At 46.2% G+C, this 18319-nt stretch overlaps 1 protein-coding gene across 12 annotated transcripts in view; it reads right to left on the reverse strand.

Annotated features, from left to right (window-relative positions):
• kif1b (kinesin family member 1B) overlaps positions 1–18319 on the reverse strand; it is a 93002-nt gene that overhangs the window by 12678 nt on the left and 62005 nt on the right. For 5 of the 12 annotated variants that reach the window (XM_088617027.1, XM_088617028.1, XM_088617026.1 and 2 more), the window contains 16 exons: positions 18130–18278; positions 16200–16378; positions 15973–16110; positions 14023–14274; positions 12079–12197; positions 11377–11462; positions 9540–9669; positions 8757–8916; positions 8284–8374; positions 7309–7427; positions 6870–6925; positions 5692–5892; positions 3521–3629; positions 2658–2724; positions 2075–2159; positions 624–729 (listed from right to left, as the gene is read on the reverse strand). In XM_088617027.1, the coding sequence (XP_088473153.1) occupies positions 624–729; positions 2075–2159; positions 2658–2724; positions 3521–3629; positions 5692–5892; positions 6870–6925; positions 7309–7427; positions 8284–8374; positions 8757–8916; positions 9540–9669; positions 11377–11462; positions 12079–12197; positions 14023–14274; positions 15973–16110; positions 16200–16378; positions 18130–18278 (2047 nt within the window). The remainder of the gene's footprint in view (positions 1–623; positions 730–2074; positions 2160–2657; positions 2725–3520; positions 3630–5691; positions 5893–6869; positions 6926–7308; positions 7428–8283; positions 8375–8756; positions 8917–9539; positions 9670–11376; positions 11463–12078; positions 12198–14022; positions 14275–15972; positions 16111–16199; positions 16379–18129; positions 18279–18319) is intronic. The other 7 variants (XM_088617035.1, XM_088617034.1, XM_088617033.1 and 4 more) reach the window with 3 other exon arrangements.

The raw sequence follows: 18319 nt of genomic DNA on the forward strand, positions 1-18319 counted from the left end.
CTGCTGTATTCTGGCTTTACACCAGCAGGTGTCGCTCCTGCTCCTCAGTTTCCAGTGCGCGTCAGTGGGAAAGACAAGCTACACGAGCGCTTAATCAACGGGAGAATACGTCTTAGGCGGGCAAATACTAAAGTTTACTTAGCATCAATGTTTAACATTTAACGCAGAAATCTGGCTACTCCATTTGTGACAGAGGCATCTGCAAAGACTGAAGGAAGCTAAAGAATGATTTAAGAATGATATTTTTCTTCAAGGGTAAACAGACTTTTATCGTCTTGGGAGAGGAAGCCCAGAGAGCGCTCCCAGACTCCTGCATTGTGTGGGCAGCTGCTCTGCCACAGAATTCCTCGGATGCCATGTTCCAGCAATTACCAGACTCCCCTGCTCTCCCCCCAGAGCTCACACTTGGAATGAAGCAGTGTGTCGGAAATATAGCCGATACGCTAGCAGCGCTGTTGCTCCTTGACCATTCAGTGGACTACAGCCCCCCCGTTTCCCCTCACTCCAATAGGGGTCACTACAAAACGCTCGTTCCCCACTCTACTGGGACTGACCACTTCATCGGGATCCACGCTGAGGAAGAGCCCCTGCCCTCCTGCGGGCTGAGGTCCCTGTTCACGTACCTGTTGGAGCTGTGAGAAGACTTAACATTCTTGGCTGAAATGATGTTTAGAGACAGCACAGCATCAACCGCAGTGTCATCGACTTCCGGTTTGTTCCTGATGCGACCTGGATCACAAGGAAACAAGCTCTTGATGAAAAATAACTGCTTTTTTTCAATGATCTAAAGAAAACAAACGTGAAACTTTTTTTCCTTAGTTCAAAATTGATCCGTAATTCAGACAGCAGAATCATCTTCTATCCAATTCTTCAGAAAAGCACCGCAGAAACAGATGAAGACAATTTCTTGATTCAGCTCAAATGCAAATGTCACATAGTAATAGTAATGATACATTTTATTTTGTATGGTGCCTTTAAAAGCAATCATCTCTAAGTAACTTTGAGTTTTTGCCTGGGGCTATTCTTTTATCATTAGACAGAAAGGGAAGCCTTCTCTGTATTTTCCAGATTCCCACACAGAAGTGACAGGAGTGACCTGACCCATGAATCTCTGGGTTCCAACACTGGGTTGCCCTGATACTGGGCAACATTCACATACAGATAATGCAGAAATAATTGTGTTTTTTGACAAGTGACTCACAATGATATACAGTAGGCCATTTAAAGGACGCGCGCCTACTGCTTTGGTTTTTACATTTACAATTCTGCTGGTCAGAATAATGCAGATTTCTCCTACTCAGCACTTAAGAGAGCATCCAATACAAACTACTACCTGCAAATGATACCGTAGCTGCATGACCAACAGGGCTATTCCAACATGTGACCTTTAGAAAATGGAGGATTTCATGTAGATAGCATTCACTGTCTAAAGTTCTAACGCCTGTTTAGTATTCAGAAAATCGTCTGGTTTTATGTTCTGCCTTTCAGGGTAACACTGCCACTTCAGAACAGCTTCCCGTCAAGGTCACCTCCAGCACAGGGCCCTGCCGGTCGAGATGGAGCTGCAAGGTGGAGTCTGTGTTATTGTGTCTTGCACACTGGCTAGCCTGTGTGCAATCTGGCACTCGTCCCAGACCTTGCAGAAAGAAACCGCTATGAGACACTGGCCTCAGCTGACATCATTACTCCACAAGGGCCTCTGGAACAGATCCACACACCCATCTCTCAACACAGTTTTCTTTTTGCTTTGCATGGGCTGCTCATTTCTGCTGCACAAGCATTTGCTCTCCCAGTCTAACCCGCATCATTGCCAAATTAATCCCAATTTACGGAACCGACTGGATCTCAAGCATTTTCCTGCTATATTAGCCCTCATTTGAACAACACTGTATGCAATGAAGTAGAGTAACAGCAAATGAGCCACCTCATTTACAAGCGCATTACAGAACATGGAAATCCGGAAACGTCAATGCAGTTTTGTAAAGCTGTGTAGAGTTTGGTGATCTGACGTTTTCATTAGGAAGAGAACGAGAGCAGGTGTGTGCAGCTGGGAAGGCATGAAGCCCACACTCACCAACCACCAGCTCCCGGACATCCTTCCAGTGCAGCTCGCTGCCCTTCTCGTGGATGATGGTGACCGTGATCCGTCTCTGAATGCCCTGTGGAAGGAGCAGGGGCAGAGACCACGCACAGTCAGTCCCCCTTTCCCGCCGAGTTCTGCAAACAGCGCACATTCCCCCACTGCAGAGTCTTCCTAAAAAGACTCTTTTGGCATTCTGTACGGCTGCACTCGTTCCCTTAATCAGCCCCCTGCAGAGGCACAGCCATTGTGCTCGTTCACAGTGGGGGAGGTCACTCAGGAATACTCAGCTCTGCTCAAGAGGCATTTTCTTAAAGCATGACATCGTATTCTTTTTTACTTTGATACTGTTTTCTGCAAATTTTGTGTTTGCCTTGTTTTCTAAATGCTACAAATGATCAAATACGCATTCAAATTAATGAATTCAAATTAATCATTAACAACTATAGATACCCAAACTATAACATAAACTAAACACATGGTGACTTCATGCTGTCTGTGTTTCCTTTCGGCTACATTCCTTTAGGAAACCAGGTTGGTGCAGGCTCAGATTCTCAGCAGTGTGTGCAGCAGGTACCTGGTGCAGCAGGTATGTGCCGTGACAGGGCAGGCCTCCTGTGTGATCCACTACAGCTGGGATATACCTGAGAGAGAGACAGGACAGGCTGTCAGACACCTGCATTACAGCTCTAACGGACTCTACAGCTTCCTCTCCAGGTGATGAAGGTGGTAGAGACAGCCATGGATGAGAAAACTCTGACCTACATTTCCCTGATCTTTGAATATAAACATCTACAAACACTCCTCGAGGACCACAATCCTGCAAGTTATAAGGCCAGCAAAGAAGGCAATAATCCTTTTATGGGCCAGTTGTCTTTTCTCAGGCGTAAAGGGGTTTACAATCCCCAGTCTACAGGATTCTTAACTTTGGTCGGCATGACAAAGACCCAACACAGGAGTGTTTGAGGAAAGTAATATGTGCATAAACCTTTGGATTTAAGTATCTTGCAACTAGCATGTATGTTCCAGTTCAGGCAACGATGAAAAAAGGCCAGGGAGTGTGAAGATGAAACAGCTGTCTTGTGTGAACCCGGCAGGCTCCTCAATGGGGCTGTGATTCACCCCAGTCTGCCTGTCTTTGCTGTGCACATCAGGTCCTCTCACTCATCTTTTATTCCTGGAACAATCCTATTAATCTGCATGCACGAACAAGAGGCGGTACTGGTTTTTATCTTTTTCTTAATTCTACACCAAACTTCTCTAGACATGTTGTGAAAACAGAAGTTAATCATAAAATGAACAGCTGTTGTAAATACACTACTTCAGGAACAGCACTCCTGAGGAAATAAGGATCAAAATCTCAATTCAGTCCTGCGTTCCCACTGCGCCGATTGCCACTTAGTTCAGCGTGTTCACAAGACACAGCAGGCTGGGACTTACTCCCCAGTGGGCTCCAGCTCGCTGATCTCGAACCACACCAGCAGGTCATACTTGCTCACACACTGGCCGAGGTTGGGCTTGCTGATGGTGTTCAGCTTGGTGGCCGGTACTGCAAGGCAAAACACAGAGCCCTAAATCACCGCGGCACCATCGCGCGGCCACTTCCCAGAGCAATTCACCGAACCAATAAGTGCATCTTATTAAAAGAAAAAAACATGCAATTTTTGGCTTGATCACGTGGTGTTCCTAACTGCTTCCATCATAGTTTGTGGCGGGCGTGCAAGTTAAAGAACTTTTACGCCTGGTAGATACAGTAAAATCAGAGAAGAATAGCCGTGATTCTCAGACCTGTTTTTTGCAGTAGGAAAAATGGTACAAAGATCAATGGAATTAAAATTCCATTTGACCTTGGGAAATGTTACATTTAAATGCGCTTGATGCACTATTAATATATTTAAGCACAACTAGGAGGGAGGCAACAGGACAGGAGCAGTGCCATCCTATTTTCTTCCTACAGTTTCATCTGCACAAGGTTATCAATAATGTTTCTACACATCTAATGAGGTTCTGCATGGATAATGTTTTAACAAAGAAGGCTTCACATCCGAAACGTTGTGTTTTCTCTCTTCTCTTTTCAGTATGGAATACACCTATTACTTGTTACTTTGCAGACTACGCATGCTGACGCAGCTACCCATCTGAACTAATGTTTTAACGTGTGTTACTGCATGTCCACCTCCCGTAATGTTGTTTTGCGGTCGAGAATGTACAAAAACACTGAACGACACATGCTGCACCTTCTACAAATGTATCCAAGAAACAGCAACAGCTTGTGGCCTAAATCACGCGTCACACTGCTACAGAGCTTAATAGGAGCAATCAGGATCATAACTTTAATCGTGCTGCAGATGTTTAAAAATTAATTCTGTCGTTTTCTGTCACTATAAATTATGCACAGCGTTCACAAAAGGTTGAGATAATTAATTTAGGACCCATGCAGCAACGGTTCAGATATGATCCATCCCTTTGCAAAAAGCTGTTTATTCTTGGTAATGGCTGCGGCAACCCAGAGCCTATCCTGAAAGGACAGAGTGCCAGGAAGGATACAGCCTGGAGGGGATGCCAGTCTATCACAGGGCACACAGACACAGGGACAGGGTAGACAAACTAGTTAACAGAGCCAGCATGTCTTTGAAGGTTGGGAGAAAAGCAGCAACCTGTTAAAAAAAACCCAGAGGCATCGAAGGTGCCCCTGTCCACTCAAACCCAGGACCAAAGAGCTGTTCTGCTCTATAAGTGTAACTAAGGCACAGAAGCAGACATCTCCTGATAAGCCATAGAATCTGGTTTTCAAAGTATTGGACACACACCTTAAAACAAACACCTGTGACATGAAGACGAAAGATACACAAAGACATACGAAAGATTACAAAAGAGAGACCACTCCACCCATCTTGCCCACTTGGTTGCTAGCAGCTGTTTTCTCTGAGGATCTAATTCAGCTATTTCTCAAAAGAAGCCAGGGTATCAACAACAGGCTGGGGAAATTGTTACAGACTCCCACAGCCCTTTCAGTGACAAAGTGCCTCCAGGTCTCAGTTTTTAAATGCACTTCAAGACAGTTTCCACTTGTGTCTTCAAGTTTCTATTTCACTGCTCAGACTGAAGAAAGAAAAATAGAACATTCAATATCTCATTTAACCCATTTAAGGTGTTAAAGCTCCAGAGACATACATGCCCATGAATTTGGTAACATGTTAAAGGGACAAAAAGACGCAAAATCTGGGAAAATCTTCTCTCAGGTTGCTGAGAGACGTTTGACACCTGAGAGATATACGTCTTGCAAAGGAAAATATGAAACCTTAGGCCATGGAAAAAAAACTGTTTGTGATGCATTTGGGAAGGCCTATTTAAAAGACCTGAGGAAAACAGTAAAATTCATGGCTACTAAACAGGAAACATTAACTGAACTCGTTCTTCCTGTTCTAAAACCTGCGGCGAGAGGTGATGGTGAAAGCAGGGCCCGGCTTTGTTTGTTTCCGGGGCAGCTAACGCTACGGGGAGGATGGAGGCAGCACTACGCGCGCCTACGACACCTGGGGGCAGACACAGAGCACAGCACGGCACCGGGCAGGCGACGGGCTTGCCCGGGCTCAGACTGCGGTACAAACCGTCGTGACGGGGCACGGTCAGCACCGGGCCGCTGGGAACCGGCAGGAAGGGAAACCTGGCCAGCTGATCTGCACTGTCCTCCAAACCAGCCACCGCGGACGACGCCAGGGCGTTGGCGTGCTCTGACAGGGTGTCCAGCACGTGCGTGTTAACGTAACCGCTCATGAGGTACTTGACCAGCTCAATCTTTCGGGCATGGTCTGAAATGAAATTGGACACGGCGGAGCAAGGGGGCACGATGGGGGCAGACCGGTGGGGGAGGAGGGGCAGTTGCGTGGAAGAGCAGACCGGGGAGTTGGGCAAAAAGAGGGGGGAAAAAAGAAAAAGGGAGACGGCATGCATAACAACACGAGCTGTGCAAACGAAATGAGGCAACGCTCTCACAGTGACACACAGGTGTCCCTTGGCAGGATTCTAGGGATCCACTCGGAACTCCAGAAATCATGGAAAACTAATACAAAAGAGCAGACGAGTGGTGTGCAATCAGGGCCAACTCGCAGGCAGGAAGCTTAGAGATGACCTCACACGCCAGAGCCAGAGCAGGCCGTGTGCGTATATCTGTGACGAACCCACAGCCAGGAAGCCCGGTTCTGGCCTGCATGGCGCACTCAAGATCGAGGCTCTCCTTATCGAGTGCTCTGCTCCCGGCACTCCTGTGTTTCACACCAGCAGCTTTTCCATGTGCTCTCAATACTAGGATTGACAGGCTCTATGGAACAGTGCCCTTTTCAGTCCTCTGTGTGCTTTCCTCTTTTTGTCACCTTGGGAATGTCCGAAACTGACTATGAAGCCGGGATAGAGTGACTGTGATTTCAGCAGCATGTTTCTTCAAGGTATACAAAAAAAATAAAGCCCACACCAGAGCACACAGGCCTATGAATCACGCTTCTATTGTTCTGACACCCTGCAGTTGCAGATCAATAAACCGTGACCTTTGCAGAATAAGTGAAACAGCCTGTGTGTGTGCGTGTGAGGTGTACAGGTGTACATGCATATGTGTTTTGCATGAAACAAATTTGACTTAACAAGACCAGTTTACTCCATTCTCTAATTTCCCGACATTACATACAGCTTTGACAATGCAGATTGTTAAACTTTGCATAATTAGTGCACTGAGTTACAGAACCTCAAGAATCTCCTATTGCTCAGATCTCTTAAAATATATAAATGCTCATACCTGGCTTGGACAATGGCATGGGAGGAGGAAAGTATTTCCGTGAGGGCTGTGGAGGACTGTAAAAAGACAGAATAATTATACACCTTCACTATAAATCACACATTTAAAAAAGGTCCCCAACAGTGCATGTTTTAACATAATCAAAAATATAATGCAGACAGTTCCATAAACACTATGTTGAATCGACAAATCCCATTTATGTGTTTTAATTCCATTTAGGCATCAATACCCTTGTAGTAACATCTTCTACCGCTTAGCTGCATTTACAAGTTAACTGTAACTTAATCAGTACATTATTCTCACAAATAAATGCTTTACTAGTTGAAACGTGACTGCTGATAGCTTGTTTGTTATGCATGTATATAGTGTCAGTCAGTAACAGTTAGGTGGACATTAGGGGGCGACTCCTCGGTGGGACTGACATGACTCGGAGCCTCACCTGTTCAGATCCTGGCCTTGAAGATGCAGTGGGTGTTGCTGGTAGTGGCCAAAGACTTCAAACACTATGGGCTTGGTCTTGATGTACTCTATGAATGACTCAGTCACCTCCACGGCAATCTGCATGGGGAGACAACGCACAATCAAAGCCTTGCGGGCACTTAAGGACTGAACTGACACTTTAAAGCTTCATATTTAGCTGCCACCCAGCCTGCACCCCAAACCAAATGACATTCTATCGATTAGACCATCATGAGAGGAGGCCTTTGAGCTCATCGTGCTCATTTGATTCCTCATGTCCCCACAGACCCACAGCCAGTAATGGTAGCGGAAGGAACAAACCCCCCAGGGATGAAGTCTCCATGGAAAGGGACAATTTAGAGCTGCCAATCAAGCATTACCTGCATGTCTTTGGGAGTGGGAGGGAACCGGAGAACCTGGAAAAACCCATGCAAACGCGTGAAGAACATGCAGACTCCATACAGACAGGTGGCACAAGCTGGGCGCGAACCCAGGACCCTGGCACTGCGAGGCAGAAGTGCCATTACACTGTCCTGATTATAGAGGCTTTAATACAGCTCCACTGCTCTTGCAGCCTTCTGTACTGACTGCAAATGTCACACACGGAAGGCACTCTTCTGTATATCTGTTTCTAAACATCAGTGTTCTTGTAGCACTTTTGGTGAAACCTAACATTTTCTGCGAGACATTCTACATGGAACAGCGATGCATATCAAGTGGAATTCCGTGGAACGTAATTCCAAAGAGATTCACAGATGCACTTGAAACACACGGTTCCTGGACACCTCCCTCCAAGATAGGGATGCAGTGACCTTCGGACTTTTTACAAAATGCGTCACTGATGCATGACTTGTCCATGAGGGATCAGAGCAGCAGGTGGTAACACCCAAGCGCTGTTTTCTCTCTTTTCTAAAAAAAAAACGATCTCCTGGCCTCCCCTCTCCTCGCGACTCACGTTCTGCACGTGGTAGAAGCCCAGGGGCGAGCCCCGGCCTGTGTTCTTCAGGGGCTCCGTGGAGAACGCCTCGTCGTGGCGGTGCAGAAAACTGCCAGAAAGAAGACAGCATCACCGACGTGCACTGCACTGTCGCAAAACAGAGCTTCCAAGAGCTTAGAGAAAAAGAGCTGCCAATCACACAGAGGAAGACAGAGTCAAGGATAGAGACGACGATACAATATCGATGGACAGCCAGGGATAAAGAGACAGGAGAGAAATAGTGCAATTTTGAGTTTAAATTAAATGTTTCCTCTCATTGCTTTGAATGGTTTAGGGATCTACAGGACTACAGGGAGTTACAGGACTTTTCTATTGCTAAATCCGGGTTATTTTCTGTCATTTCTAAGCTCTCTTCTCGACGGCTCTGAGGCCTGCTCCCCTGTTGAGAGACCTGCCAGGTGAAAACGGTAAGAGGAGGCCGGCCGACTCACTTGAACTGGCAGAAGATGTCTGCGTACTCGGGCAGGATGCCGCTGGCCTGGAGGACCGTCACGCGGAAGGTGAAGATGCTGCCGACCTCCAAGTGACCCCCCAGCTTCTCCGACAGGCCCTCCAGCGTCAGTTTGGTGTCCACGTTGCCCAGCTTGAGATCTAGGAACCCGACACCGACAGGCCTCAGAACCAGCCCCGCTCACGGGCTGCCACTCGGGCTTCCCAATAACAAAACGCACTGGCAAGGCCTTGGCCTGGCAGGACCGAATGAGTGCTTAAATTCAAGTTTCGAGTTTGCGAAGTCTGTGAGGGCAACACACGACATTACCGTACTGCTCAGATATTAAAAGGCAAGTACTGGTTCTTTATTATAGAAAAAACGCTCGCTTATGCTAGTTTATCAGCTATAAATGTCTATCGTACATTAGTTAACTTACTCAAATCAAGCAGTCAGTGCAATGACAAACCCTTTATATATCCGTTCTTTGCTAAAGTGCTTCTGTGCTACCCATGAAGAACTTGTGTAATATAATAACCGAACTCCACCCTGGTTCCAGCATTCTCCAAGCCTGAGGCACAAGTTGCAAATCTACGCTCATCACAGGTGTTATAAACAAACGCTTTACAGATCGGAGATGAGATCAGTTGAAGCCATTCTTCTTCAGTTCTGCTTATGCTGACATGACCAGGAAACAACACTAAATTAAACTGCCTAGACTGCCATTACTCTGTTATTCTTCAGTACAATAAATCAAAGACACAAAAACATGTACCACCCCTACCGATGTCATTTATTCTGTTGATTTCTTCTGAAGGTGTGATGACCTCTGAACTTTGACCTTGACCTTCCACAATGCGCAGTTCCTCCAGGGAGAGCCCTGAGCGAGTCATGGCCACTGTGGAAAAATCAGTCTGGAACAGGAGGGAGGGAGGAAAAAAAAACATGACATCAGTTACAAAAATGAGAGGAGGCCAATCTGGCCTGTTTGGTACTTAGTAACTAATTGATCCGAGAAAGTCATCCAACCATTTCCTTCAGGAAACCAGGGGTATTGGCTTCAACAGCAAAGCTGGGAAGCTTGTACCACATTCCAACACTTGAAAGCAATCTCCTTGAGGCTGCGAGCCAAGGCAATCAATAAAACTAATTCCAGTAAAACTCTTCAGCTACTGACAATGAAAAAGACCTCATATTTTCTCTTTTTATTGGTCTGCTCATTTGCATGAAGATCAAAATAAGTAGATCACGCACAAAGAGGAAAAGATTTAGGGGATGTAGGAGATATCATCACTGTCAGCAGCAATGCAATGCACATGTTAAAAGGGCAAACACAATGCTGGGCTACACTGGAACTTGCTTAGATCCCATGTGGAGCACTGCATGCAGTTCCTGCCTCTGCTTTACAAAAGGAATCATGAAAGAAAAATAGAGAAAAGTAAAAAAATCTGAATAAGCAGAATATGAGGACATGAACTGGCAACTTGCTAAAAGCCAATTTCATAAGAAATCTAAAGAGCCCTTTTTTTACACTGAGAGCTGGAATGGATTACCAGGGCACACTGTGAAAGCCCAGACTCTCAAGTCTCAGTCAGACTAGAATCACTAGGGGTGTAAAAAAAAGCAGAGCACTGAATGGCCTGTTCTCGTCATCAGCTTTTCTTCCTTTCTCATGGAAAGAAACACAATAGGCTGCTCAAGAGATTACTCTGCACGGACTAGAAATCCACTTACTCCATTTCTAAATCCACAGCACAACATTTTAATTAAAAACTCCGTGGAGGATTTTGACTCCGATACAGCTGTTTGCAAATCTGTATGTATTAATACATTCTCACTTTCTCGTAATACTAAAATCCAGCTTATTCAATACAAAGTATTACACAGAGATCATTTCAGAACTAAAAGATTGTTCTCTGAGGGCCTAATAAAATCCAGCACTTTTCAATACAGAGCAAACAGCTCTTGAAAGACACATTGCAAGATAGAATGGATGAATTTAAAAGGATTGGTGACCTTTTATTATCTTTTCTACAACTGGAAGACAATAATTCAGGAATCACTGCAACACTGCTTCTCATCCAAACATGTTCATTCCCTTTCGCGATTCATTTATTATTGTTTGTGCCTCATGCCCCACACATATTGATCCTTATGTATTAAAAATAAATAGAATTGACCTTGCGAAAAAAACTAAAAACAATCAGGGCATATTTCTGTAGAGGCACAAGAGGAAGGATTGTCGAAAAGGTGAAACTCAATAATACCTTATGAAATGAGTTTCTAGATACTGAGAACAAGTACATGGAGCTAGCATTATGTACTTTTATACAAATGATCCAATTCACATAAAAACTTAAAACGCCAAACCCAAAACCATTTCTGAACACTGAGTCGCACCTCGACTGGATGTGTGTGCAGTACAGTACCTACAGTAAAAGACGCAGTCTGGCTGACGCCTCTAATTCTGTCCACGCTAAGTGTTCGGTAGGTGCTAAAATATCAGGAATGCTTCTCTTTTCCACTGAGCACGATTAGCGTGAACCGCAGCCGAAGACGAGGGGACCTCTCACAGCCGGGACACTGCGGTGGGGTCCGGCTGGCCCCTTGCAGCTGCTCACCGTTTTGAAGTACTCGTCGTCAAAGGAGATCTTCGCCGTGCCCGACTGCCGCACCCCAGAACCATAATCCGGCGCCTCCTCGTCGGCTTAAAAAAAAAAAAAAGGCCGGACAGTTGTTGAGTCCCATGGGCTCCCCGAGACCAGGCCCATTCGCACATCAAACAACGGAAGCACCTGCTGTCTCCTCCACAGCTCCCTGCAACCTCTGGCTGAACAGCAACATTCCTGAACCACAGAGCAGCTAAATCCTCATGAGCAGCAGCTTGCATTTAACAAAGGCAATAACTGCCAGTTGCATTGATTAGCTTTGGTTTCCTTAATAGGCTGTGACTCTTTCCCCTTTACTTGCTGTCCATACCTGCTACTGGAGTACTACTACTTATTGGAATGGCGATGCTTAACTACTAAAAAGACACTGCTTCAAAGGGCACTTCATTCAAGAGTTCACACCACCTGTCCTTTTCATGTTATCAACATACTGGATGGCACATTATTACCATTATTAGTATTATAGCAATATTACTGGGTGCCAGTTTGCTGTTGATTTCAATTTCAAAATCTGTTTGGATTTTCAGAATCGCCCCCCACCCCCCAATAAAAACCTCAATTGCTTGTTGCAATTGACATTCACTTATTTAAGCAGGCCACCCCTCAGAAGAGCCCATGGTGAAGCTCCTATAGGTTGACACCAGCAGTACTGACCTGCGATAGCTTGGACTCCAACCCGCAGGAACCCACGCACCTCCCCCTTCTCGGTCACAATGGCCACTCTGTGGACCAGCGGAACTGGGTACAGCAGGTTGCTCAGGTACACGAAGGCTCTGCGGCAGAGAGGAGTCACAGACGCGTCAAGGGGAGAGTGAGAGGCACAGCCCGTCAATAAGTCGCCTCCCTCTTGTTACACATCCTGTACGTTAAGAACCAGGACTGCCCCCCCCCCCATCACCCCTCTGTCACTTCAACCAGGCCATAGGAGATCTGTGGAGGCCAAGGAAAGTCCCCTCAGCCTTGTGTAACAGTACTGTGCAAGGTGACCCTGGGACTGTGCAAGGTCACAGGTCAAGCTGTCTGCACAGCGCTGCAGTTTGGGGGAACAGTGTTCTGCAGTTCGCACACCAGCCCCAACAAAAGACTCTCATCAGATTTGGTGTTTCAGATGTGTCAGACAGACTTATTGTACAATTACTGAAAACAGATGAATGCCTGGACCCTCTGCTATGAAATCTGAAGTGTAAACAACGATCATCCCTGGACACTCCCCAGCTTGAACAATTAGTCTTTGCCACATTTTTCTGATGCTGCCACACCAAAGCAAGTGCTTTACCAACTAAGCACTACACAGAAAATCACCAGTGTTTTTTCTTTCCACTAAACTGTGCAGTCATTTTGCAATCTTGTTAAAACATTTCTTAAAAATAAACTCTCACACTTCACTTAAATGCACTTCCAGGTCTCTATGAGTCTCTCCTAGCAAAACGTTTCAGTTTCTCTCACCCCACCCATAGGAATACAAAATTAATGCAATGCATTGCCAAAAATGTGAGTTTTCAACACCAAACAAAATGTATAGAAACAAAAAAATACACACCAAAAACATACAAACGTTAAAAACAAATGTAAATTGCAAATTAAAACAAAACATATGCAACTAAAATAAAAGCCTTTTCAGTATGTTTCATATACACAGATAGTAATGCTGCACCTTAATAAAATATTATATCTGAGCATATTGTAATTGAATAAAATAAAAAGTTGTAAATATACAGAATCAGCACAGCGGGTATTTTTAGCCTGCATCAACCAGTATGGATTTTATTCCGCAAAACATAATTTATTATCTTCATGCTGTCTCAGTGTTCTTAACCGAATTTCAAGGCTTGTAGCACTCCTTTCATTAAAGCAGCCAGTACCTTATCAGGGGGTGAACAAATTTATGCAGCAAAGAGAACAGACTGAAGAGGCTCTGAACACTGCCATCATCACGACTGATAAAATGACATGGTCAAAGGCAAAAAAATGGAACAGATTACATCTTTCATAAAAACTTCAAACAAAAACACACAAAACAAAAAAAGGCAAAAAAATAATGAGTGTTCTTTGTTAAAACACACAAAAGACTGATGGGTGTTAAGTCACATTTTTATGCGTTCAGTTTGAAGCCGCTCGGCACCGTCCCTTCGGGCGCTGAGGTCAGGAGGATCCAGCTCTTTCGACGCAGGTCGTCTGCTGTGAAGGATCGTAACGAAAGACCACCACGAGCAGGGGCTCCCAGGCCAGAACTTCTGCTGTGACCGCGAATAACCACACACCGGCAAGGCGCTCCTGAAAGCGCCCGGTCTTGAGTATCTGCCTCAGACCCGGGTGCGAGCACGGACTTACAGCCTTGTTCAGCACAGGCACGAGTGTTTCTTACTGATCTCTAAAGGGCACTGTTTCTGCAAAGCGATGCTCATGCAGGCCGGTAGGCCCTCGCTGTGCCAGTCACCCTGGGGAGTGGGTAAAAAGCTGCAAACGCGCAGGTGATCGAATCGAGGCGGCCTGGCCTGCTCTCCGTGGGTAAGGAGTGCAGGAGGCCAGGCGGTCGGTCGAAAGAGCTGGCAGCCCCTGGCATCAGCGCCCGCCGCCCCAGGGGTGGACCTCACCAACCTGCCCACTAAAATAAACCAGGGGGAGCGATCGTAGAAGGGGTCCTGGCCGTCGCCGCAGAGGTCGGAGCCCTCCTCCGTGCCGGCGTCGGAGCCCGTGTCGTCCACGAAGGCCTCGTCGTCGTCGAAGTCCTCCATCTCGTCCCGCCGCTCGTCCGCCAGCTCGGTGATGTCCGAGTCGGCCGTGGAGAAGGTGGGGGAGGGGGTGCGCTCCGCCAGGCGCTCGTTCACGCAGCCGTGGAAGATCGGGGAGCTGCCGCGCCGCGGGGGGGGGGGGGGGAGCAAGAATCGAGAAGAATTAACATGGAGAGGGGCACACCCATCCCTGCTGGGGCTGGGGGGGGCACGCGCTGACTCCGGGGAAGACGAGCGGCGAGATGAGGACCCCAATCACGACAACAGCAGCCCACCTGAAGGATCTTTACCACTGCAGAGCTCCCGACCGCAAAATGCAAACCAATCCCACCTGCATTTCATTTTCCAATACAGGCATCTCTTCAAGATCAGATAACCTATCTCCGAACGGGTGATGGAGGTCTCTGCAGGAGCTGCTACTATTCTTGTTTTTGTCTCACACACGCTGGTACCTGCACGTAGGAAATCTGGAACCCGGGACATGTGAGTCCATTCTAATTTACATTCCGATTTCCTTCCATCCTACAGTGCCATATTCCACAAACTAAGCTAAGGATGTTGTCATATGCACAACAATCTGACTTACTAATTATTACTAATTACTAGCTGCTATCGGACCAACCTATCAGCAAAGCTTTGTATTAAAGCTCCATCAGGAGTCTTCTGTGTTGCTCGGGAAGCTGCTGAAGTCCTGTGTCTAGTCACCTTGGAAGGGCTTTTTTTCCCCCATTTATAAGAAAGTGAAGGTTAAACCGATTCACAGCAGCACATCTATAATGCTCGAGCAGTGAGCTAAATGCACTGGCAAGGGCAAAACCATATGTTTAAAACATAAAAACCCCCCAGGGGATCCACAGTATAGATGGGAAACATGACACAACACACAATAAATGGTATACAAAGAAACGGGCAAATAAAACAGTACTACAACAGTAAAAGGATCGTAAAAGCTGGAGTAGTTTATGAGATAACGGAGGATTAATAACAGAGGGTAACTAAGAAATAATCTACATGGCAAATGAAGATTCATATTCATTTAAACTGCATGTGCTTTCTAAAAATGGCTGGAGAAAACCCAGAGATTAAACCAGATACAGGACTAGTAGAGAAGCAGGACAGTCCATAAGGTCTTTCTTGTGTTCTTAAGATCAGGGCTCAGTGGCTAATTAACCAATTAATTTGACTATTTTACAAGGAAAGAGGCAGCTAACAGAAAAGGGAAAGCTACAAGTACAATACTGCAGAGATGAGACACTTCTCGAAATTACATGAAAACTACAGAACTCATTACTTATACATTCGAATGATGTTCTAACAGAAACTACAGCAGTACAGAAATGCAAAATAAATAAACTCAATATGATACAAGCCAAGAAAAAAATAACAGCAAAAACGAAGCAACATGAAGAGACAACAATGTACTAAAATGCATTTGTGTGAATTATGGAAATAGGATTAATTAGTATTCACTGGTGAACCCCTTTTCATTACTGGTGTCATTTGCTTCCAACAAAATGATACAAACACAGAATTCAACCGTGAAGGTGTAGTATCACACGATTTACACATTTAAATGTCTTCTTTGCTGACTTTGAGAATATTTTCCAATGATCTGATACTGGAAATAAACACAACTATATTCTTTTAAGGAGATTCCAGCGCATGGCCCTGTTTAATCCGCCACTCCTGTTCTGCAACAGCTCCTGAAACAGCTCTTTCCCAAACCAGCACAGCACAGAACTCCCAGTCCGAAACGGGGAACATCTGAACGTGGAGAGCGTGGGAAAAAAATACCCACCCACCCCCCCCCGCTCACCTCCCTACGAGTTTGAACCAGTGGAAGCGATCGTAGAAAGGGTCGCTGCCCGTGAGTGCGCCCTCGGGGTCTTCCTGGCCGGACGAGGCCATCTCGCCCGCGCGGTCGTACATCTCGCGCATCTGCTCCAGCCGCTGCCTGCGGAGGAGAGCGGCACAGGTCAGCGCCAGGGGCGCGGGGGGGCACCGGGGCGCCGTGTGGCCCTCCCAGCCGGGGGCCCCACTCACTTGAGCTTCTCCAGAGACCAGTAGTGCGTGGCCCCGTTCTTCAGGTCCTGCACCTCCACAGCCACCACTGTGCGCGGGAAGGGCCAGGGGTCCCGCTGCTTCTCCAGCTCGGGGGGCAGCAGCTCGGGGGGCAGCGGGGAGTACAGCGTGTCTGTGAGCAGCACGAACTGGAACTGCACCTGGAGGGAAGCACAGGGAGAGCCCGCCCTGGGCTTTATCCTCGGGGCCCATTAGCAGAAGCCTGCTGATGGGCACCAGCGACCCAGGAGCCTGTCCCGGAAGCACAACACCCTGGGCGCCGCCCCGCCACGCGGCAGGCCAAGAGGAAACTGGAACGCCTGGCTGCAGTCACAGTCATGCCTACGGCTCCCTGTGGTCATGACTGAGAGAAGCGGAAATGGACCTTCACTGTAGCTGAACCAGTACCCTGAAAGCCTTTCAGGCTGATGGCCAAGAAGTGCATGCGTGGAGAACCACACCAGCACTGAGCACATCCGCCAGCGGAGCACCATGCCAGAGACAGGTCAGCCTGTCCTACTGCCCTTTGCAATGCATCGTGGGAATGTCCCTACCGAAGTGATGCATCGTGGGATCTTCCAATCTACAAAACAATCTACAAGTCTGCCGCTGGTCCAGTCTTTTTCGAGCATGATTTACACTACACAGATGAACAGAAAATCAGCAGCACAAATATTCAGATCCCATGATGCAGCACTGGGGCAGGGATGCAAGATTAAATTCAGAGAATATCATTGAATGTTCAGTGTGATAACTTCATCGTTATAATGCTTTACTATATTCATTAGCGCCAACACTATAATGCTTTTTTTCTCCCTGGAAATTCTATGAAATGGGTATTATAGGTACTAATTCTACTAATTGGTATTAGTAAATACTAATTCTAATGTGTATATTATAACAATGTTTTTATTTTAACATTGTTAAAGAACTTCTAAATAATAACAAAAATCAGTGACCAATATTCTGTCTTAAGAGAGACAAAGAACAAAACAATACACTGTTAAAAAAAATGAATAAAAATAACCCCTGCAAAGTTTCAGAAGCAATGTTATCATCCTAGGGCCACTTTCACTCCAACTGTCACTTCGCACCAAATTAATCAGACAAGTAATGGATCTGTGATCAAAGTCAGGAAGAAAAGAAATTGCTCTGCTCCAGAAAAAAACATACAAAATTAAACCTCAAACACCCTCCGGTCTCTCAGTGGGTACAGATGTCACTGTGATTCCTTTTAGCCTCTAGAAACTGTCGTACAACAGGGAAAAGTCAGTGTTTAATTAGTGCTCAGAGGCCAGAAGATCTCAGTGCTGTTTTAATCATGAGAGAAATACTGTATTCTTTCCCTTTTGACCAACTTAAATGAACAGACCGGTATTCCTCTCCCATTACAGTGCTGTACAGATTCAAAGTAATTCAAGCCTGAGAAAACGTTGCATTTAGCAAAAATAGGTTTATTTTTAATTTATAAGGCACAAAGAAGGATTAGTTCCTTCATGATATTGCCATTTTCTGGGAAAGCCTAGTTCAAAGTAACTTCCAACCCTGCAGCCTGTATACAAACCACAAATAAATTCCACTGGGCATCCACTGACACCACTGCATGTCCAGAACCTTCATGTCATGAGAAAATCTGCGGCTGCTCCCAGCTACCTGAGCCAACTGGGTTTCCCAAACGGAGGGCCTCTTGCCAAGGCAACAAACAGACTGTGTGGTCAAAGCAAAACGAGTCCATCTTGATTTTGATCATTTTTCTCCCTCAGGAGATAAAACCTTTGCCATGACCCCATCAAGAAAAAAACTACACTTTGTAGTCAGAACAGTTCTCATGCATTGGACTAGACGTGAAGCTACTATAAAAAAAAAAGACGCATTTCCCCGCACAGCACATTCGCAGACCTTCCCGGCGTACCTTCTTCTTCAGCTCGACGCTGATAGCGTTGGCCTCCTTCAGATAGACTGCGTTGCCCCACAGCTGGTCCCTGAGAGACGTGAACTGGTGATATTTCCACTTCCTGAAGGCCCACTGTGCGAGCTCGATCTCATGCTGGGTCCAGGTCGCTGGGGAAAGACAGACGACATCAGAAAGCTCTTCCAGCGTG

Source organism: Lepisosteus platostomus, chromosome 23, assembly GCF_059453375.1.
Source record: "Lepisosteus platostomus isolate fLepPlt1 chromosome 23, fLepPlt1.hap1, whole genome shotgun sequence".
In the NCBI taxonomy this organism is placed as follows: Eukaryota; Metazoa; Chordata; class Actinopteri; order Semionotiformes; family Lepisosteidae; genus Lepisosteus; species Lepisosteus platostomus.